The sequence below is a fragment of the Neofelis nebulosa genome, chromosome 7, assembly GCF_028018385.1.
Source record: "Neofelis nebulosa isolate mNeoNeb1 chromosome 7, mNeoNeb1.pri, whole genome shotgun sequence".
NCBI lineage: Eukaryota > Metazoa > Chordata > Mammalia > Carnivora > Felidae > Neofelis > Neofelis nebulosa.
In genome coordinates this window covers 28,425,296-28,448,808 of record NC_080788.1, presented here as the reverse complement: position 1 = coordinate 28,448,808, position 23,513 = coordinate 28,425,296, and the positions used below count along the sequence as shown (strand labels likewise).

Genomic DNA, 23,513 nt, shown 5'->3' with positions numbered 1-23,513 from the left:
ATATGTCCTTTGCAAATATCTTTTCCCATTCCGTCAGTTGCCTTTTAGTTTTGTTGACTGTTTCCTTTGCAGTGCAGAAGCTTTTTATCTTCATGAGGTCCCAATAGTTCATATTTGCTTTTAATTCCCTTGCCTTTGGAGATGTGTCAAGTAAGAAATTGCTGTGGCTGAGGTCAGAGAGGTATTTTCCTGCTTTCTCCTCTAGGGTTTTGATGGTTTCCTGTCTCACATTCAGGTCCTTCATCTATTTTGAGTTTATTTTTGAGAATGGCGTAAGAAAGTGGTCTAGTTTCATTCTTCTGCATGTTGCTGTCCAGTTCTCCCAGCACCATTTGTTAAAGAGACTGTCTTTTTTTGATTGGATGTTCTTCCCTGCTTTGTCAAAGATTAGTTGGCCATACGTTTGTGGATCCAATTCTGGAGTCTCTATTCTATTCCATTGGTCTGTGTGTCTGTTTTTGTGCCAATACCATGCTGCCTTGATGACTGCAGCTTTGTAGTAGAGGCTAAAGTCTGGGATTGTGATGCCTCCCGCTTTGGTCGTCTTCTTCTTCAAAATTACTTGGGCTATTCAGGGTCTTTTGTGGTTCCATACAAATTTTAGGATTGCTTGTTCTAGCTTCAAGAAGAATGCTGGTGCAATTTTGATTGGGATTGCATTGAATGTGTAGATAGCTTTGGGTAGGATTGACATTTTAGCAATATTTATTCTACCAATCCATGAGCACGGGATGTTTTTCCATTTCCTTGTATCTTCTTCGATTTCCTTCATAAGGCCTTCTATAGTTTTCAGCACACAGATCTTTTACGTCTTGGGTTAGGTTTATTCCTAGGTATTTTATGATTCTTGGCGCAGTTGTGAATTGGGTCAGTTGTGAATTGGGTCAGTTGTGACTTGGGTCAGTTTCTTTGGCTTTCTGTTGCTTCATTATTAGTGTATAAGAATGCAGCTGATTTCTGTACATTAATTTTGCATCCTGTGACTTTGCTGAATTCATGTATCAGTTCTAGCAGACTTTTGGTGGGGTCTGTCGGGTTTTCCATGTATAATATCATGTCATCTGCAAATTGAAAGCTTGACTTCATCTTTGCCAATTTTGATGCCTTTGATTTCCTTTTGTTGTCTGATTGGTGATGCCAGAACTTCCAACACTATGTGAAACAGCAGTGGTGAGAGTGGACATCCCTGTCGTGTTCCTGGTCTCAGGGGGAAAGCTGTCAGTTTTTCCCCATTGAGGATGATATTAGCTGTGGGCTTTTCATAAATGGCTTTTATGATGTTTAAGTATGTTCCTTCTATCCCGACTTTCTCGAGGGTTTTTATTAAGAAAGGATGCTGAATTCGGTCAAATGCTTTTTCTGCATCGATTGACAGGATCATATGGTTCTTTTCTTTTATTAACGTGATGTATCACGTTGATTGATTTGTGAGTGTTGAACCAGCCCTGCAGCCCAGGAATGAATCCCACTTGATCATGGTGTATAATTCTTTTTATATGCTGTTGAATTCGATTTGCTGGTATCTGATTGAGAAGTTTTGCGTCCATATTCATCAGGGATATTGGCCTCTAGTTCTCTTTTTTTTGCTGGGTCTCTGTCTGGTTTGGGAATCAAAGTAATGCTGGCTTCATAGAATGAGTCTGGAAGTTTTTCTTCCCTTTCTATTTTTTTGGAACAGCTTGAGAAGGATAGGTATTAACTCTGCTTTCAATGTATGGTAGAATTCCCCAGGGAAGCCATCTGGTCCTGGACTCTTATTTGTTGGGAGGTTTTATTTATTTATTTATTTATTTATTTATTTTTTACTTTTTAATATATGAAATTTACTGTCAAATTGGTTTCCATTGTTGGGAGGTTTTTGATAACTGACTCAATTTTTTCGCTGGTTCTGGGTCTGTTCAAGTTTTCTATTTCTTCCTGTTTGAGTTTTGGAAGTGTGTGGGTGCTTAGGAATGTGTCCATTTCCTCCAGGTTGTCCAGTTTGTTGGCATATAATTTTTCATAGTATTCCCTGATAATTGCTTGTATTTCTGAGGGATTGGTTGTACTAATTCCATTTGCATTCATGACTTTATCTATTTGGGTCCTCTCCGTTTTCTTTGTGAGAAGCCTGGCTAGAGGTTTATCAATTTTGTTTATTTTTTCAAAAAAACAACTCGTGGTTTCATTGATCTGCTCTACAGTTTTGTTTAGATTCTATATTGTTTATTTCTGCTCTGATCTTTATTATTTCTCTTCTTCTGCTGGGTTTGGGGTGTCTTTGCTGTTCTGCTTCTATTTCCTTTAGGTGTGCTGTTAGATTTTGTATTTGGGATTTTTCTTGTTTCTTGAGATAGGCCTGGATTGCAATGTATCTTCCTCTCAGGACTGCCTTTGCTGCATCCCAAAGCATTTGGATTGTTGTATTTTCATTTTCATTTGTTTCCATATATTTTTAAATTTCTTCTCTAAGTGCCTGGTTGACCCATTCATTCTTTAGTAGGCTGTTCTTTAACCTCCATGCTTTTGGAGGTTTTCCAGACTTTTTCCTGTGGTTGATTTCAACTTTCATAGCACTGTGGTCTGAAAGTGTGCATGGTATGATCTCACTTCTTTTATACTTATGAAGGGCTGTTTTGTGACCCAGTCAGTATGTGATCTATCTTGGAGAATGTTCCATGCGCACTCGAGAAGAAAGTATATTCTGTTGCTTTGGGATGCAGAGTTCTAAATATATCTGTCAAGTCCCATCTGATCCAATGTATCATTCAGGGCCCTTGTTTCTTTATTGACCCTGTGTCTACATGATCTCTCCATTCCTGTAAGTGGGGTATTAAAGTCCCCTGCAATTACCACATTCTTATCAATGAGGTTGCTTATGTTTGTGATTAACTGTTTTATATATTTGGGGGCTCCCGTATTTGGTGCATAGACATTTATAATCGTTAGCTCTTCTTGATGGATAGACCCTGTAATTATTATATAATGCCCTTCTTCATCTCTTGTTACAGCCTTTATTTAAAGTCTAGTTTGTCTGATATAAGTATGGCTACTCCAGCTTTCTTTTGACTTCCAGTAGCATGATAGATAGTTCTCCATCCCCTCACTTTCAGTCTGAAGGTGTCCTCAGGTCTCAGATGAGTCTCATGTAGACAGCAAATAGATGGGTCTTGTTTCATTATCCATTCTGATACCCTATGTCTTTTGGTTGGAGCATTTAGTCCATTTACATTCAGTGTTGTTATTGAAAGATAGGGGTTTAGAGTCATTGTGATGTGTGTAGGTTTCATGCTTGCAGTGATGTCTCTGGTACTTTGCGGTCTTGCACATTTCACTCACAGAATCCCCCTTAGGATCTCTTGTAGGGCTGGTTTAGTGGTGATGAATTCCTTCAGTTTTTGTTTGTTTGGAAAACCTTATTTATTTCTGAGAGACAGAGAAAGGCAGACCATGAGTAGAGGCTGGGGAGAGAGAGAGAAAGAGAGATACAGAATCCCAAGCAGGCTCCTGGCTCTGAGCTGTTTGTTAGCCCAGAGCCTGATGTGGGGCTCGAACTCACGAACTGGGGGACCGTGACCTAAGGTGAAGTCGTATGCTCAACTGGCTAAGGTACCCAGGCACCCCTGTGGATTTTATTTTCTTAATATAAAATGAGAGTTACAGTAGAATAATTGACATTATGAATTGTTTCTGGTTATTATGTTTCTTAACGTCTAGCTATCTTTGATTCCCTGTGGCGAATCCTGCTTTTGTCTGTGTGGATTCAGAGTATGAAGCTACATTGTTGGCTTGTTTTTGATTTTACTTTTGTATTTGTCTTCATTAGTGAGACTGTACTCATTTTGCTTTTTTTTGAGTGTATATTTATTAGGTTTAACAGTTAGAATTAGATTGATATTTTAAACTGTTATTTGTTAACGTTGTGAGGGTCTGTCCTCAGAATCGTGGTGATCTGTCAGAATCAGCTGGGGACCCTGTCTGCCCTCTCCTGCAGAAGTTGAATGGCAGATTGGGAATTGACTTACTTCTGGGAATTTCTTTAGTAAGAGGACAAAAATAATTTCAGTCATCTTCATGTCCACATAGGGCCCCTTCCCGCCCCACACCTATTCCAACTAAAGGATAGGCATAGAGTCATCTTTCTTCTGCTTCTATGAGTCTTAGAGAAAAATGGTCTCATTAGTCATCTGAAAGTTCTCTTCTAGCATGAAGCTTTCAGTTTGACGTCTTGTTTTTAAGTGTCCATTGTTGAGTGATTGATAATATTTTATAAAACTCTTAACAAGGAAGTTTTTTCTTAAGTAAGCCTTATTAGGGCTTGTTCTTGAATTCTTAGTGTGAAACTGCTACATAAGTAAAACTGTGTAAAGTGTTGACTAAATTGCCTTGATTGGAAACTGTGCATGTTGTTTACCTCACACTGGTGTTTCTTTGGTGTGGGTGTTATAAAAGGAAATGTCCCTGGTATGTTACTATTCTTTGAGAAAACTGGTATAGTAGAAGCCTGCTTGCCTGTTAGGTCTGGTCCTGGATGACAGGCTCACTGAAAAAAATTGGAGAAAGTGGGAATTGTGGGCTGGGCTATGTGAACAACAGGCATTTTGCAAGGCATGTAGTATATGCACATTCTTTGATAATTGTGTATGGGTCTGCTGAGTTGAACATTGCTATTTTTTTTCACTGACCACCTGCTAGTGTATCATATACAGTTTTAGATCAGGGATTGACTGTTTTTGCAAATAGACTGATATTGGAATGCCACCTTGCTTATGTATTATCTGTGGCTGCTTTCCTATGACAGGGGAACAATTAGATAATTGTAACAGAGACCACATTGCCCACAAAGCCTAAAAATACTTACCTTCTGAGCTCTAACAAAAAGTTTGCTGGGGCGCCTAGGTTGTTCAGCTAGCTAAGCATTCGACTCTTGATTTTGGCTTAGGTCATGATTTCACGGTTTGTGGGATTGAGCCCTGCATCGAGCTCTGTGCTGGCAGTGTGGAGTCTGCTTGGGATTCTCTCTCTCCCTCTCTCTGCCCCTCCCCTGCTCTTTCTCTCAAAATAAATAAATAAACATTAAAAAATATTTTTAAAAATTTGCTGATCTTTAGATTATTTAAAATAGAATGGAGGAGTGTCTGGGTGGCTCAGTCGGTTGATTGTCCGACTCTTGATTTTGGTTCAGGTCACAATCTCATGGTTGTGAAATCGAGCTCTGCACTGAGTGTGGAGCCTGGTTAAGATTCTGTCTCTCTCTCTCTCTGTGTCTCTCTTCCCCTCATCCTCTACTACCTCTCTTCCCTGCTTGTGTGCTCTCTCTCTCTCTTTAAAAAAAAAAAGAAAAAAGAAAAACTTAGTCACTTATGGAGTGATGTAATTTCTTCTTTTATATTTCTTCTCGTTTCTTTTCTACAGTTTTCACCTGCACCTAATTTAGCAGGTTTCTTTTTTAATAATTCATATTTATTGACTTTTTGCAAATTATCAGAGTAAATATAAAACAAACACATTTTTGTAATTTATTGCTTTATATAATATTTAATTAGATTATACTCACAAACGTTATTAGAAAGAAATGCCGTCCTGCAGTTGACTTGTGGTCAGCATGACAGGAACAGTGTGCAGGCAGACTTGAGAGAGAGTGGTCAGGGAACTACAGCTGTGTTTAATGGGTCCAGTTATAGTATTTTATGGAGGCAGTGGGTCTTTTGTTCTGTTTTCACTACTTGGTTGAACTGAACCCAATCATTGAGCACAAACTAGTAAGGGTCAGGACTTTATTATTCTTTTAGCTAAAAACAAAAACAAAAAACCACACCCAGCTTTCCTTTTCCTATTGCTTCTGTATCAACCTGAAGTATAAACTAGATTTCATTTGGTAAGCGGTCACCTGGTTATTGTTATTATAGTTATTATACTATATTTATAAGTCTAGATTTATGTTATTGGTTATATTGAGTATTTTCAGCCACTTAGAAGTTGCATTAAGATGTACAGTTATTTTTACTTAAATATATTTGTATTTTTTAGGTCAGGTGTGGTCTTGGGGAGATGGTGACTATGGAAAATTGGGCAGAGGTGGTAGTGATGGCTGCAAAACACCAAAGCTTATTGAAAAGCTTCAAGACTTGGATGTTGTGAAAGTCCGATGTGGAAGTCAGTTTTCTATCGCTTTGACGAAAGATGGCCAGGTTTATTCATGGGGAAAAGGTGACAATCAGAGACTAGGGCATGGAACAGAGGAACATGTTCGTTATCCCAAACTCTTGGAAGGCTTGCAAGGTAAGTGCAAAATGAAAACTTTTAAAACCTTTTGAAGCTTTTTCTTTAGCAATCTTTTAAAGTTTGTAGGTCTTTCCTTTATTTACCTAATATTTCACAAATTAACTCATCATTAGAAGGCTTTTACCCACATTTTTATAGGTATAGATTATAAATGGAAAATGGTTTTGTTTCTATTCAAAAATGGTGTAGAATTATTCTCACCAGATTTATTTTGAAATTCGTTCAGTTTTACAAATATTGGTGCCAGGCATCTATTCATCACTATGTAAGCTGGCCTTAGTGAGATTAACTTCTGTTGGTGAGGTCACCTGTAGTTATACTGTAGACACTGCTAAGATGACGGGTGTATATAGTGCTGTGGGAGCACAGTGGGAGATAGGATTGGTGTGCCTAGAGTGGTCTCATTTGAAATTATCCTTGATAGGTGAATCCTGCTTATTTGGTTTCAAGGGCATCTAACATGCATTCTAGATAGAATGGGAGCCCAGGCATGTAGGTGTGCTTTGCAGGTGCCTTCTGAAGTGTGGGAGAGGTTGGTGATAGGTTTATCAGGTGGGGCTTGTAGTGCTTTATCTAAGAGGTGAGCAGACTGTTTTCCTAAAGGACCTAGACCATAAGTATTTTAGCTTTGAGTACCATACACTGTATGTCTCAACTACTCTTTTTCTGCTTTTGTACCCCAAAAGTAGCCATGGACAATATGTAAACAAATGGTCCTGGCTATGTTATGGCTTTATTCATAGAAACAACCCTTGGCCTGTGTTTGGCATGAGGGATGAAGTTTGTTGGATCTCTGTGCTGGATCCTACTTTATGTTTTTGCTTTTTTGTCAAGGGAGTTTAAAGGGAGACTTTTACATAGGACTTGATAGTTTCTTTCCTGATGACAAGGTTTTATGGTGTCTATTGTTTTCTAAGTTTCTGAGATAAGTTGTAGGGTAATACAGTTGGTTTATATTATGGAGCTATGTTTAAATTTTGTTAGCCTTTCTTGTTTATATTTTTTTCATTTAGCTAAGGAAATATGCTTCCTCAGCAACATTTATTAGATACAGAGAAAACGTATCATGAAAATATTTAAATAATTTTTGGTACATTTTGGTTGTTGTCAACTTATCATAGGCTCTTAGAATTGTTCTCCTTACTCTAGTAGAATTTTGCAGCTGAATTATTTTTTATGTTGACATTTCTGAAGACATTCCTTGTGCTGGTCATGTTAGACTTACTATTAAGCAAAAATATAATACTTGGATAGCACTATTTAAATAGGAAAAATGTATTATTTGACTTTAGAAAAAAGATTTTTGTCTTAGAAAACTTCCTTAATGAAGAGGGTACTTTGATATTCATCAGGATAGCCCACAATATGGGCTTAACATATTTAAAAGAAGGGAGATCAAACAATGTCTGCTGTCAGACTACAATATAATTAAACTAAAAATCAATAAAAGATAGCTGAAATATCCCCAAGTACATGGAGATAAACTTCCAGGATGCCGGGGTTGCTAAGTCAGTTAAGCATCTGACTGGCTCAGGTCATGATCTCACGGTTTGTGGGCTCCAGCCCCACATTGGGCTGTCTGCTGTCAGCTCAGAGCCCACTTGGGATTCTCTGTCTTCCTCTCTCTCTCTCCTGCTTGTGCATACTCACACACTGTTTCTCTCAAAAATAGATAAACATTAAAAAAATATTAAAAAATAAACACTAAACTTCCAAATAACACATGGTCAAACAAAAAACTCTCAAGAGAAATTTTAAAATATTTTGAACTAAATGAAAATGAAAACAACTTACCAAAATTTGTGGGATGCTGTGAAAGCAGTGCTTAGAAAGATATTTATAGCACTGAATTCATGTATTATAAAAGAAGAAAGATCTAAAGTTAGTAATCTTTGTGTTCAGGAAAGGAAACCATCAACCAAATGAAAAGGCAACGTACAGAATGGGGGAAATATTTGTAAATCATATATGGGATAAAGGATTAATATCCAAAATATATAAAGGACTCATACAATTCAATAGCAACAAAACAAAACAAAACCTCCAAAACCAATTTGTTGAAAAATTGGGCAGAGGATCTGAGTAGACATTTTTCCAAAGGTGGCTTATAGATAGCCATCAGGTGTATGAAAAGGTACTCAATGTCAGTAATCTTCAGGGTAAATGCAGATCAAAACCACAGTGAGATATCACCTCATACCTGTTTGAATGGCTGTTATCAAAAAGATAAGAAATAACTAGTGTTGGTGAGGATGTGGAGGAAAAGAAACTCTTGTGCACTGTTGATGGGAATGTAAATTGGTACAGCCACCATGGAAAACAGTAAGGAGGCTTTGCAAAAATTAAACAAACAAACCAACCAACTACCATGTGATCCACCTGTTCCACTTCTGAGTATTTATCTGAAGGAAATAAATATGCTAACTCAAAAAGGTACCTGCATCCTCCTGTTCATTGCAGCATTATTCACAGTAACCAAGATATGGAAACAACCTAAGTGTCCATTGATAGATGAGTGGATAAAGAAAATGCAGTATAATGGAATATTATTCAGCCACAGAAAAGAAGGTAATTCTTCCATTTGTGTTAACATGGATGGACCTTGAGGGCATTATGCTAAGTAAATAGGTCAGACAGAGAAAGGCAAACACTGTATGATGAGAAATGAGAGAAGACATACTACAGATCCTTTGAACTTTGTAAAGATGATAAAGGAATACTAAGAACACCTCTATGTCCCCATATTTTGTAATGTAGATGAAGTGAACCAATTCTTTAAAAGACACAATTTGCCAAAACTCATGTAAGAAGAAATAGACAAACTGAATCGGCCTATATCTATTAAATTGAGTCAATAATTGATAACTTTCAGAAAGCGTGAGGCCCAGATGGGTTTACTGGTGAATTCTCCCAAACATATAAGGAAGAAGGGAGAAATTATACCAATTCTCTATAATCTCTGTTTCAGAGGAGAGAAGCAAAGGGAATACTTATTAACTCATTCTATGAGGCCAGCACTACCCTAATATCAAAGCCAGACAAAGACATTATAAAAAAATTACAGACCAACATCTCTCATGAATATAGATGCAGAAATCTTCAATGAAATATTAACAAATCAAATTCAACAATGTATAGAAAGAATTATATATCACCACTAAGATATATCACCACTAAGTTGAGTTTATTCTGCATATGCAAGATTGGCTAATTCAGCATCCAAAAATCAATGTAATCCATCAAATCAAGAGAGGGATAAGAAAAATCACATGATCATATCAATAGATGCAGAAAAAACATTTGATAAAATTCAATACCTATTCCTACTAAAAACTCTCAATAAACCAGGAATTCTTTAACTTGATAAAGAATATCTATAAAAATCCTACAGCTAACATTATACTTAATGGTAAGAAACTTGAATCCTTCCCACTAAGATCAGGTACAAGGAAAAGATGTCTCATCTCACCATCATCTCTTTTCAGAATCATGCTGGAAGTTCTAGCTAATGCAGTAAGACAATGAAAGAATAGTAAAGGAATGCAGATTGAGAAGGAAGAAATTTTGTTCACAGATGACATAAAAGTCTAGAATATCTGAAAGAATTAACAAAAAAGCTGGAAGTAATAAATGATTATAGCAGAGTTGTAGTATACAAAGTTAATATACCAAAGTCTTGTTTTTTTATATGTCAACAATTAAGAAGTGGAATTTGAAATAAATACATAATATCATTCACATTAGTAGTAAGGGAATGAAATAAATAGGTATAACTCTGACAAAATAAGTACAAGAGCCATATGAGGAAAACTATGTAACTGATGAATGAAATAAAAGGAGAACTAATAAATTGAGAGATAGTCTTTGTTCATGGATAGGAAGACTGAATATTGTCAGTTCTTTCCAGCTTGATCTATAGATTTAATGCAATCTCCATCAAAATCTGAGCAAGTTATTATATTGGTATTGACAGACTGATTCTAAGTTTTATGTGGAGAGGCAACAGATCTAGAATAGCTAACACAGTATTGAAGGACAAGAACAGGTTGGAGGACTGACACTATGCAGCTTCAAAACTTAATATAAAGCTACAGTAATCAGGACAGTATGACATTGATTACAGTATAGATAAATTGATCATTGAAACAAAGTAGAGAGCTCAGAAATAGACCCACATAAATATAGTTAATTGATCTTTGAGAAGGGAGCCAGGGCAATACAATGAAGCAAAGGTGAGTTTTTCAACAAATGGTGTTGGAACAATTAAACATTCACATGCAAATAAAAGTGAATACTTGATAATAGGGGAGGCTATACATGGGGTGGAGAGTATATGGGAAATCTCTGCATTTTTCCTCAATTTTGCTGTGATCCTAAAATGTTCTAAAAATAGAAAGGAAAAAAGATATACTTTGCATGATTATATCTTGGGACAGGAGAATACGATTTAATGATTAATTAAAAATACACTTATCTCTTTCTGAATGAAAAACTGAATATGGAGAAAAAAAATAACAGCTCTGGGGTGCCTGGGTGGCTCAGTCAGTTGAGTGTCCAACTGTGGCTCAGGTCAGGATCTCGCAGTTTGTGTGTTTGAGCCCTGTGTTGGGCTCTATGCTGATAGCTCAGAGCCTAGAGCCTGCTTTGGATTCTGTGTCTCCCTCTCTCTGCCCCTCTCCCACTCAGGCCCTTTCTCTCTCAAAAATAAATAAACATTAAAAAAAAAAAAAAGGTAACAGATCCTTTTCATACCTTAACATTGTTTAATTTTCAGGCTGCAGGTCTTAATAAATTGTAGCTAGTAAACCATAACAAGGGTTTTAATAACATACATGAAGCAGATGAATTATGCATAGTATTAAAGCAATGAATTATCCTTTAGAAGTTGACATTAAATACCTTCTGACCTGAATGATCTACAACAGAAGTCAGGTGTGAAGCTGTATTGTATCTTTCCTCTCAGGGAAGAAGGTAATTGATGTGGCTGCAGGCTCCACCCACTGCCTGGCTCTGACTGAGGACAGTGAGGTCCATAGCTGGGGCAGCAACGACCAGTGTCAGCACTTTGACACCTTGCGTGTGACCAAACCAGAACCTGCTGCGCTGCCAGGACTGGATACCAAACACATAGTTGGAATTGCCTGTGGACCTGCTCAGGTACTGAGTAGATAGTTTGGTTAGATATTTTGTAGAATTTTGGTTGCCCATCCCTCATTGCTAGGATGTTGAAATACCATTGACTTGTGTGTGTTGTTCTTATATCCTGTAGTTGTACTAAACTCTCTTATTAGTTCTAGGAGTTTTGTGTCAATTCCGAGTTTTCTTCAGAAACATAGACACGGTTTTATTTCGTCTTTTTTCTATATTTCTTTCCCTTGCCTTATTGCACTGGCCAAGACTTCCAATATGATGTTGAAGAGTGGTAAGAGGGCAAACCCTTGTTCCTGTTTGTAGCGGGAAAGCATTTAGTCTTTCACTATTAGCTAGGATGTTAACTGTAGGATTTTTTTTTTTAGTAGATGCCTTATGTCAGATTAAGGAAGTTTCCTTTAACTCCTACTTTTTTGAGAGTTTTTTTTTTTTAATACTGAATAGATGCTGAATTTTGTCAGATACTTTTTTCTTCTCAAATGATATGATCATGTAGTTTTCTTTCTTTAGTCTGTTTATATGGTAGACTATGTTAATTGATTTTCAAATATTAAGCAAACCTTGCATTTCTGAGATAAACCCCACTTGGTTATGGTGTATTATTCTTTCTTATATATTGCTTTATTTGATTTGCTAATGTATTGTTGAGGATTTTTCTGCTGATGGTCATCAGAGATAATTGGTTTGTGGTTTTATACTGTGTGTCTTTTTATCAGGGTAAAACTGGTCTCATAAAAAGTGTTGGAAAGTGTTCCTTTCTCTTCTGTTTTCTAGAAGGGATTGTGTAGAGTTAGTGTTATTTCTTCTTTAATTTTTTTTTTTCTTTGGTGAATCCATCTGAGCCAGGAAATTTCTTTCTCAAAAGATTTTTATGTAAAAATTGTTTCTTTAATAGATACAGAACTATTCAGAGTGTTTCTTCTTGAGTAGGTTTAACGGATTTGTGGCACTCAAGGAGTTGTTCCATTTCATCTAAGATGTCTGAGTTTTGTGTATAAAGATTTCCTTAGTATTCTTTTACTAACCTTTTGAAGTCTTTGGGGTCTGTAGTAATATATTCTCTTTCATTACAGATATTAGTAATTTGTGTGTGTGTGTTTGTGTTTCTTTGTCAGTTTTGCCTAGATATTTATCCATTTTATTGATCTTTTTAAAGAACTTTTAGTTTCAAAAAACTTCCCTTTGTTTTTTGCTTTCAATTTCAGTGGCTTCTTCTCTTTGTTATTTTTTTTCCCCTTCAGCTTGCTTTGGGTTCACACTTTTCTGTTTTTAGTTTCAAGAAAAAGCCTAGGTTAATTTTAGACCTTTCTTCTTTTGTAATATTTAAGCAGTTGATGCTGTAATTTCCCTCTAAGTAGTGTGAATTTGCACTCACACATTTTGATGTATTTTGTTTTTGTTCAGTTCAATATACTCTCTAATTTCTTTTGAGAATTGCTCTGTGACCTATGTATTATTGTGTCATTTAATTTTAAAGTGTTTGGAGATTGTACTAGTATCATTCTCTTACTGTTCCTCGTTTAATTTTATTGTGGTTAGGGAACAAACTATATGATTTCAATTCTTCTAGGTTTGTTAAGATTTGTGTCTCAGGATATGTTCTCTTAAGTGAATGTTCTGTGTGTGTGCTTAAAAAGGGTTATGTATTTTGTTGTCCATGTATTTTGCTGTTGTTGGGTGAAGTGTTCTATAAATGTCCATTAAATCCAGTTCATTGATGGTATTCAATTGTTGTATATCCTTGCTGATTTTCTTTCTGCTTCTATCTCTTTCTAGGAGGATAGTGTTGGTATTTCCAAGTACAATTATGGATTTCTCCATTTCTTTTGGCTCTATCAGTTTTATTTTTTTTTAATATCCGTGCTTTTGGTCATTAAAAAAATTATGGTTGACTATAGAGTGGCATTAAGTATATTCGTGAGACTGTGTAACCATCATTGTTATCCATCTCCAGAACTTTGTCATCATCCTAAACAAAAATTCTGTACCCATTAAACATTACTCTCCTTTTCTCTTCCCTTTGGCCCCTAGTAACCTCAAATTTACTTTCTGTTTCTGTGAATTTGCCTATTCAAGATACCTCATATAAGTATAATCATATAATATTTGACCTTTTGTGTCTGGCTTATTCCACTTAGCATAAGTTTTTTAATTTTTAATTAAAATTTTTTTAAGCATAAGGTTTTTAAGCTTGTTCTATGTTGGAGCATGTTTCAAGATTTTATTCCTTTTAAAGGCTTAATAATATTCCATTATATGTATATCCCACATTTTGTTCATTTATTTCTCCTTTTTTGTACCTTTGGCTATTGTGATTGTGTTGCTCTGAGTGTCTGGGTCCATGCTTTCATTTTTTTGTTTTTGTTTTTGTTTGTTTGAGTATATATCTAGGAGTGGAATTGCTGGATCATATGGTAATTATGAGGAATTTGAGGAACTGTCAAACTGTTTTCCACAGCAGCTGCATGATTTTTACATTCCCACCAGATAGGCACAAGGGTTTCAGTTTCTCCACTTTTTTTTTTGGCCAACCCTGGTTATTTTCTGGTTTTCTTTCTTTGATTGTTTGAAGCCATCCTTGTGTGTATGAAGTGGTATCACACTGTGGTTTTGATTTGCACTTCCCTAATAGAAAAGATGTTGAGCATTTTTTTATGTGTGTATTGACCATTTGTATATCTTCTTTGAGGAAATGTCAATTAAGTCCTTTGCCCCTTTTTGAATTTTTTCTTGAATTGTAGGAGTTCTTGATGTATTGTGGATATTAATCCCTTATCAGGTATATGATTTACAGCTATTTTTTTCCCCATTCTGTGCTTGTCTTTTCATTTTGTTGATAGTGTCCTTTGATGCACACAAGTTTTTAATTTTGAGTAAGTCTACTTTATTTTTTCTTATGTTGTCTATGCTTTTGGTGTTATATATATCCAAGAAATCTGTTGTTATGTAGATTTCACCCAGTGTTTTCTTCTAAAAGTTTTATAGTTTTAGCTTTTATGTTTTGGTCTTTGATCCACTCTAAGTTAATTTTTGTATATGGTATAAGGTAATGATCCAATTTGGTTGCTTTGCAGTTTTCCCAGCACCTTTTGTAGAAAAGATTGTTCTTTCCCCATTGAATGGTGTTGGCACTTATCAAAAATCACTTTACTGTATAGGTAATGGCTTATTTCTGGGCTCTCCATTCTGTTTCATTGGTCTGTATGCCAGTATTTCATTGGTACTTTATGCCAGGACCATGCTGTTGTGATTACTGTAGCTTTGTAGTGTAGTAGGCTTTGAATTAGGAATTGTGAGTTTTCCAGTTTTGTTCTCTGTTTCAAGATTATTTTGTTTATTTGGGGTCACTTGAGATTCCATGTACATTTTAGGATGGGTTTGTCAGTTCTTGTTTCATAGATTTTGAAGCTCTTTTTTTTTCCTTTTTTTAAAATATGTGCACATTTAGGGTTGCTTTGTCATCTTGATGAATTGGCCAAGGGCATTATACAGTATGCCCCCTTTATCCTTCTTTTTCTTTGCTCTGAAGTCTGTTTTGTCTGATTTTAGTGTAGGTGCTTCATTTTTCATTTATTTTGTAAAAATTTTATTAGGTTTATTTTGGGAGAGCACGCATGTGAATGGGGGGAGGGGCAGAGAGAGAGGGAGAGAGAGTATCTTATGCAGACTCCGCGCCTAGCACAGAGCCCAATGCGGGGCTTGATTCCATGAACTTTGAGTTCAGACTCAAGAGCCAAAATCAAGAGTCAGACTAAGTGTTAAGTACTGACTGAGCCACCCAGAGGCTCCTTGCTTTTTATTTAATAGTGTTTGCATACTGTAACTTTTCCATTCTTTTAATTGAAAAAAAATTAAAAATTGAAATAATTATTGTAGGAATTTGCCAATGTCATGGGTTTTGTTTATTGAGGTTATGTAAGAAGTCAATATTCTAGTTCCTTTCCCTTTCCATATAAAATTTAGAATAGTCTTATCTATGTCAGCAAAAACATCTTGCTTGGACTTTAATAGGAATTGTATTTAACCTGTCATCAATTTTTGGAGAATTGGCAGTTTTGCTATATTTAGTCTTCCAATCAATGAAAATGGTATGTCTAGATATTTATTTACATTTTCTTTGATTTCATTTATTAGCATTTTCAGTATATAAGTCTTTGACATGTTTTGTTAGATTTATATCTTTTACTTTTAACCCACATGTCTCATTATGTGTATAGTGAGTTTCTTGGGTACTGTGTATAGGTGCATTTAAAAAAAAATGCTTGAGTCAATCTGTCTTTTAATTGATATATTTAGATCATTTATTTTTACTCCAATTTTTGACGTACGTAGATTTGAGTCTTTCATTTTCTTGTTGGCTTTTGTTTGTTCTGTTATTCCTCTATTGTGCTTTTCCTGCCTTTTTTGGGAGTATATGAACATTTTTTAATATTCCACTTTATTTATTTTGAATTTGACTTTATTTCTTTATATAGTTTCTTTTTAGTGGCTGCTGTAGGTTTTACCATAAACATACTTAATTCTTTGCAGGCTACTTTAGAATCAAAATGTAACCATTTTTAATTGGAATGTAGAAACCTGTTGTTTAGTTTTCAAATGCTTAAGAGATTTTTCTAGTTATTTACATCTAGGTTATTCTTATTGGCTTCTAGTTTCTGTTGGTTTCTAAGAAGCTTAATTTGATTATGTTCAGAGAACATATTCTATGATTTCAATTTTTTTATATAGGTAAGAAATATTTTATGATTAAATATTTTAAATATGACTGTATTCTGTTGTGGTTTTCTAGTAAGTGTCAGTTTGATCTAGTTCATTGATGGTTTTATTAGTTTCTTTTAAAGTTTTACTTTTTTTTATCTCTCTTTGTTCTATGTTATTAGGATAATTTTGCTGTCTTCAACTATATTTTTGGATTTATCTATTTCTTTCATTTCTGCCAGTTTTTACTGCCGTGTGTTTTGTGGTTCTGTTGTTAGGTACATATCATTCAACATTGTTCTGTCTTCTTGTGAATTGACCCTTTTATCATTGTATAATGTCTCTGTTTAGCCCTGGTAATTTCCTGCCTCTGAAGTTTGCTTTGTTTGATATTAATATAGCCATTTTCTATTCCTTTACTTAAACTTTTTTAATCTTTATATTTAAGGTAGATTTCTTGTTGATACCATATAGTTAGATTTTGGTTTTCATACCTCCTGATAATTTCTACTTTTTGTTAGTATGTTTAGACCATTTACATTTAATTTAATTATTTATAAGTTAGATTTAGTTCTACCATGTGAGGTTTTGTTTGCTCTCTTTTTTTATTCCTTTATCTTTTCCTGACTTCTTTTGGGTTGTTTGAATAATTTTTAGTACTCCATCTTAACTTACTGAGTTGTCTCTTTGTGTAGTTTTTTAGTGGTTGCTTTAGAGATTAAATATACCTAACCTTTCATTATTTACTTACAGTTATTTGTAACTGTTCAAGTAGATTATGATCCTCACTGTTATCTATTAGTGTGCATTAATAATTTTGAGAGTGAAAAGATTATAAACGTTGTATCTTCTTATTTGTGGCACAATGAGATTGGGTCCTAAAATGAGAGAGAAGATTGGAAGCTGATAGTGTATAAACTAGACAACCATGAAAGTACATTTGTATTGGGGACAATTAGAGGTATGAATAAGTAATAATTTAAGGCATCTTCATAATTCATAATGGTGAATCTTTTCTGTGAAACAGTCCAAGAACTGAATGTGTGAATTCATTTTAGGTTGTTTTGTTTCTTCAATAGAGTTTTGCTTGGTCATCTTGTTCTGAGTGGTCCATTGGCCTCCGTGTCCCTTTTGTGGTAGATATCTGCTCAATGACTTTTGAGCAGCTGGACCTCCTACTACGGCAAGTGAGTGAGGGGATGGACGGCACTGCTGACTGGCCTCCACCTCAAGAGAAAGAATGTATGGCTGTGGCAACACTGAATCTTCTACGACTTCAGGTATTAATGATTTCCTTTCCTCTCCCTCCCTTTGTAAGTGTCTTAGGTATTTGTAATAATGTTTGTGTATATTGAAGGGTATGCATTTTAGCCTGTTAATTGAACTGCTAATGAAAAATGTAAAGTATTTAAAGTGTTTAGATTATTTAGATTAGATTATTTAGATTATGATGGAATGTAATATGTAGGAGGCTTAAAAAAATCAGTCTAGGGGCGCCTGGGTGGCTCAGTCGGTTAAGCGTCTGACTTCAGCTCAGGTCACGATCTCGTGGTCTGCGAGTTCGAGCCCCGCATCGGGCTCTGGGCTGATGGCTCAGAGCCTGGAGCCTGCTTCCGATTCTGTGTCTCCCTCTCACTCTGCCCCTCTCCCGTTCATGCTGTGTCTCTCTCTGTCTCAAAAATAAATAAATGTTAGAAAAAAATTAAAAAAAAAATCAGTCTAGTTATATTTGTTCTGGAAGTCAGTCTTGGCATGCAGGGTGAGAGTATATATGGATTGTTTTATTTCTGCAATAATCAGCTTGTTTGCATTCATCATGGAATCACTCTTGAATTTACTGTTGTATGTGGAGAAACAACTGAGTGAGATAGTGGATAACTGAGAGACCAGTTGGTGTGCTAGCCAGTCTCTCCTCTGGAGTATGAAAGCTCAACTCTGTAAGCTTGTCTCCCTTCACTTTGTCACAGGGAAGGTTAAGGTGAAAGGTCAAAATAAGAAAACCTACAAACATATTTTTCTTCCTTTTTTTTTTCCTTTTTTTGTTTGTTTGCTTCTTTGTTTCTTTTTTAAAGAAAAACTATAGCTGAAATCTTTGGTCATCATATTTCTCTTGGCAATAAAATCCTATGACTGAATGTCAAGAAACTAGTTTTTCTCAACAAAATAATTTTTCCCTTTATTTTTTTTACACTTTTATTTTTTATTTTTATTTTTTTAATTTTTCCCTTTATAATATAAGGATTTCTATGTAACCCATCATGTCCCCCTCTTCTTCTGTCCCCTTCTTGCCTTGGTTCTTTAAAAGGCACACAGCTTATGGTAAGTGATGAATCACGGGAATCTAGTCCCAAAGCCAAGAGTACACTGTATACACTGTATGTTAGCTAACTTGACAATAAATTATTAAAAAAAATAAAAAATAAAAAGCACACAGCTGAATTTAGTGTTTAGTTGCATTAATCAAATTAGCAGAAGTTTGGAGAGTACTTCTCTTTCCCAAAAATCGTCTAAAGGAGCTCATTTATTAGGGGCTCTGTGGTTCCCTTCCGTGATTCCACCCAGTTGTTGCTTCCCATGGTTTGTAGCAATGTTGCTATTCTGGTCAGTGCTATGGAGAAAGACCTCATACATGTTGTTTTAGGTTCAATTCCTTTTGGCCTACATTTACCTGGTGACATATGTTTTTCTGTTGCTTTATTCTGTTTTTTTTAGGTCCTTATGTTTTAATTGCATCATTTTAAAAATTCACTTACAGAGCTTGATTATTTTTTTTTATTTTTAAAAATTTTTATTTTATTTTATTTTATTTTATTTTAACGTTTATTTATTTTTGAGACGGAGAGAGACAGAGCATGAACGGGGGAGGGTCAGAGAGAGGGAGACACAGAATCTGAAACAGGCTCCAAGTTCTGAGCTGTCAGCACAGAGCCCGATGCGGGGCTCGAACTCACAGACGGCAAGATCATGACCTGAGCCGAAGTCGGCCGCTTAACCGACTGAGCCACCCAGGCGCCCCAAAGCTTGATTCTTAAAAAGAATCCAATTTGAGGATCTTTATTCATTAGGTGAATTTAATTTTTTTATAGTTTTTGTGATTGCTAATGTATTTGAATTTAGGTCTTCTGATAAGTTTTATGTAAGTTTATTCTTCATTTTATTATTTCTCTCTTCTTTTAAATGTTTGTGTATTTTTGAGAGAGACAGAATGTGAGCAGGGGAGGGGGCAGAGAGAGAGGGAGACACAGAATCCAAAGTAGGCTCTAGGCTCTGAGCTGCCAGCACGGAGCCCGATGTGGGGTTTGAACTCACAAGCCGCATGGTCATGACCTGAGCCAAAGTCAGACACTTAACTGAACCACCCGGGCGCCCCTATTATTTATCTCTTGATCAAGTTTCGAAAACAATTTTTTTAAGTTTATTTATTTGTTTTGAGAGCAAGAGCAAGAGGGGAAGAGGCAGAGAGAGAGGGAGAGAGAGAATCACAAGCAGGCTCTTTGCTGTCAGCGTGGAGCCCCATACAGGGATCGAACCCACGAACTATGAGATCATGACCTGAGCCGAAACCAAGAGTTGGATGTTCAACTGACTGAGCCATCCAGGCACCCCTCCAAAACAGTTTTTTCTTTCATGATACCTTTAATTGTTCCTAAATTTTTAAATCTGATTTCTGGACATTAATCATGTCACAAAAAAATTAAATATTTGTTAATTCCACAAAATGTTAAGTAACTAGTCCTTCTCTTCCTGAAAACTATAGGGGCTATGGGATGCATTACCCTAAGCTCCCCTTTCCACCTTTTGTGTTTTAATTGTCAGGTAGTCTGTTATTACATTGGATCCAATGCACACTTTTTTGTGTATGTGCCCCTAAAAGAAAAATGCTCCCAATTGTGATGTGTAAGATAAATTTCTGATTTAAGACATGAAAAGAAATGCCTGTTAGGATTGGTGAAATAATTATTTTTATATTGTTACAAAAATAATAATCATTTTTCACTTTTCTTTGAATTATTATAATCATAACTGTCATTTTAATTTTTTAATTAAAATTCTTTTTAAGTTTATTTATTTTGAGAGAGACAGCACAAAATTGGGGAGACTGCCAGCAGAGAGAGAGGGAGAGAGAGAATCCCAAGTAGCCTCCATGCTGTCAACACAGAGCATGATGTGGGGCTTGAACCCATGAAACTGTGAGATCATGACCTGAACTGAAATCAAGAATCAGGCACTTAACGGACTGCGCCACCCAGGCGCCCCATTATAATCGTCATTTTTAAAGAGACCATGCTTACTTTGATGTAGCCTTTTTTTCTTTTTTTTTAACCAATTTGTTTTGCCATTGTTGCTTATATCTTCTCCCTCCTGGGTACCTCCTTCAGTAAGTTTCTTCATCAAGGTCTGTGAGTTGTAAAGTCTGAAAACTGTTTGCTTGAATGTTTCTTAAGGTAGTTTAACAGGGCTTAGCTTTCTAGGTTACATGTTATTTTATCAACAGTTTGAAGATGTTTTGTCTTCCAGTCTTTATTTTTGCTGATGAAAATTGTTTTATTGATGTAATTGTTTCTTTGTAGTTAAGGTGTCTTTCTTTTTGGTAGCCTTTCAGATGTTCTTTTGTTTTGTAATTTGAATATATTATGTCTAGGTGAGGATGTATTTTTGTATATATAACTTGAGGTTATGATTCTCATTACATGGTTTGTTAAGTTTTGAAAAAATAGTCACCATTTAACCATTGAAATTAACTCTTTTTTTAATCTACTTTATCTACTTCTCAGTGTATGTTGAACTTCTCTTGTCTTCCTAAGTATCACAACTTGTTTGATATTTTAAAAATCTTTTTATCTTTTATGATGTTCATTTTCTGTCTTTTCCATTCTGCCTTCTGGTTTTTCATTCAATGCTCTCTTTCAGTTCCCAAATCCTTTCTTTAGATGAATGTTCCATATTTTTGAATTGTCCATTATAAAATAATTACTTTTATGATCATTGCATTCCATGCATTAACTCATTAAATCAGTGTGCCACTCATCTGAGAGTTAGGACCTGTGATGTATATTGCATAAATGAGGACACAGAGAGAGGTTCAGGAATGTGGCCCAGATCAGGTACCCATGGCCTCAAGGTTTAGGGCTGGAACCTGGGCCCAGGCTTTTCACACTTCTGCCTTGAGGTTTTTATTCTTGTAGCTGTTTTTTTTCATTTTTAGAATTTATATTTGGGTCTTTTTCAAAGCTTTCATTTTGTTCATTATATTCTTCTGGGTTCTGTTCCTTCCTTGATCTCTAAGAACAATTTCTTTTTTTATGGATTCATTCCATTGTTTTTATTGCTGCCTAGGGGTGTGAATTTTGCTTCTTGTAAGAGCTCTGTTTTTTGATTCTACCTTGTGGTGACCTAGTATGGCTTGTCCTTTCTGACTGCAACACCACTTTCAGGGGAGGGTTTGCTAGGGGTATCCCCTTGCCTTTGGCTATGATGATGTCCCCAGAGGGCAGTTTTGTATTTGTGTCTCTTAAGTGTCATGAGTTTCTCAGGCTCCAGATGAGTTTTGGTTTTCAGTTCTTGACTTGTGATATGTGTACCTCGATGGTTGGTGTAAACTTGATTTTACATCTGTTCACAGGACAGATTTTACATCTGTCAGGTCTCTGATTTATTGTGGGGTCTCTTTCTACCAAAAGCTTTTATGGACAGTGTTGTTTTCAGGCCCTGGCTGGCAATAGATGGGTGATCTTCAGTGGCTCCCAAACTTCTGCAGGAAGCTCAGGTTCAGTGGGCTGTCATGGGCAGCTGGGATGTCATGCCCCAAGGCCTTGATCTATTCTTAGAGTCCAGAACCTCTTGGCTCCTGCTGGTGTATCTCTGTGAGTTCTGGTTTGGCCCTTGAGGAACTTCCTTGTATACTCTCAGCTTGGCTATATAATCTTTTTTTTTAAAACATTTTTTAAATGTTTATTTATTTTTGAGAGAGAGCATGAGAGGGGCAGAGAGAGAAGGGAACAGAGGATATGAAGCAGGCTCTGCATTGACAGCAGTGAGCCCAATGTGGCGCTTGAGCTCACAAGCTGCAATACCATGACCTGAGCTGAAGTCAGGTGCTCAACTGACTGAGCCACCCAGGCGCCTCTATATTTTTTAACAGCTTTCGGGTTGTATTATATTCGCTATTTCTCTGTGTTTGGTGCAGATGACTGGTGGTGGGGTGGAGGTTGCTGTTTCCACTTGATTTTATTTCTTTTAATGTTTACTTATTTTTGAAAGAGAGAGAGAGATAGAACATAAGTGGGAGAGGGGCAGAGAGAGAGGGATACACAGAATCCGAAGCAGGCTCCAGACTCTGAGCTGTCAGCACAGAGTCCGATGTGGAGCTCGAACTCACAAATCGTGAGATCATGACCTGAGCCAAAGTCGAGTGTGTAACTGACTGAGCCACCCAGGTGCCCCTGTTTCCACATGATTTAACCTCTCCATTGGTCTTGAGCTCTTCCATATATGTATTTATAGTGGGTTTAAAAAATTCCTCTTAAAAATACCTTACTGTGGACTCTCACCTAGTATGAGTAAAATTTTTAGTCTAGTTAAAAAAATTCATATAGCAGAGCTTTTTTCTTTATTATTTGAATAAAACTCAGTTTGAGGTATTATTTAATCTTTAACAAGATTTGAAATACACTTGTTTTTAGGACTTCTAAATTAAAATTCTTTTTCTCCTTTCAGTTGCATGCTGCCATTAGTCACCAGGTTGACCCAGAATTCCTTGGTTTAGGTCTGGGCAGCGTCCTCCTCAACAGCCTGAAACAGACTGTGGTGTCTCTGGCCAGCAGTGCAGGTGTGCTGAGCACCGTGCAGGCAGCTGCCCAGGCTGTGCTGCAGAGTGGGTGGTCCGTGCTTCTGCCCACTGCTGAGGAAAGGGCCCGGGCGCTCTCTGCTCTCCTGCCCTGTGCAGGTGGGTTTGGGGATGGGGTGGAGTGGTGGGTGCACAAGAGGGTGCCAAGGGGCATTGGCACTTACCTCACATTGTCAAAAACACTTTCCTTTCCAGTTTCAGGCAATGAAGTAAACATAAGTCCAGGTCGTCGATTCATGATTGATCTTCTGGTGGGCAGCTTGATGGCCGATGGAGGCTTAGAGTCGGCCTTAAATGCAGCCATTACTGCAGAAATCCAGGTATGGTTCTAGGAGTATGTATGTGAGCTGACAGAGGCAAGTTTTACCTGTCAGTGAGCTGAGATTGAAACACTGTACTCAGGTCAAGAAATAACATTTTGTAAGAATTATTGAAAAACTGAAACATTAAATGGTTAGTAACATCCAAATATTTTCTGTAATTAAAGCTTTTTTATCTAACTAGTTAAAAAACTTGAGATATTAAGTATGATAAAATGTACTCACTTTTATCT

The 23,513-nt window shown here is 36.2% G+C and overlaps 1 protein-coding gene across 4 annotated transcripts in view; it reads left to right on the top strand.

Moving 5' to 3' along the window:
• Positions 1-23,513, top strand: part of HERC2 (HECT and RLD domain containing E3 ubiquitin protein ligase 2) — a 270,781-nt gene that overhangs the window by 78,684 nt on the left and 168,584 nt on the right. For all 4 annotated transcript variants that reach the window (XM_058736915.1, XM_058736914.1, XM_058736917.1 and 1 more), the window contains 5 exons: positions 6,010-6,261; positions 11,228-11,421; positions 17,193-17,393; positions 22,831-23,059; positions 23,156-23,280. In XM_058736915.1, the coding sequence (XP_058592898.1) occupies positions 6,010-6,261; positions 11,228-11,421; positions 17,193-17,393; positions 22,831-23,059; positions 23,156-23,280 (1,001 nt within the window). The remainder of the gene's footprint in view (positions 1-6,009; positions 6,262-11,227; positions 11,422-17,192; positions 17,394-22,830; positions 23,060-23,155; positions 23,281-23,513) is intronic.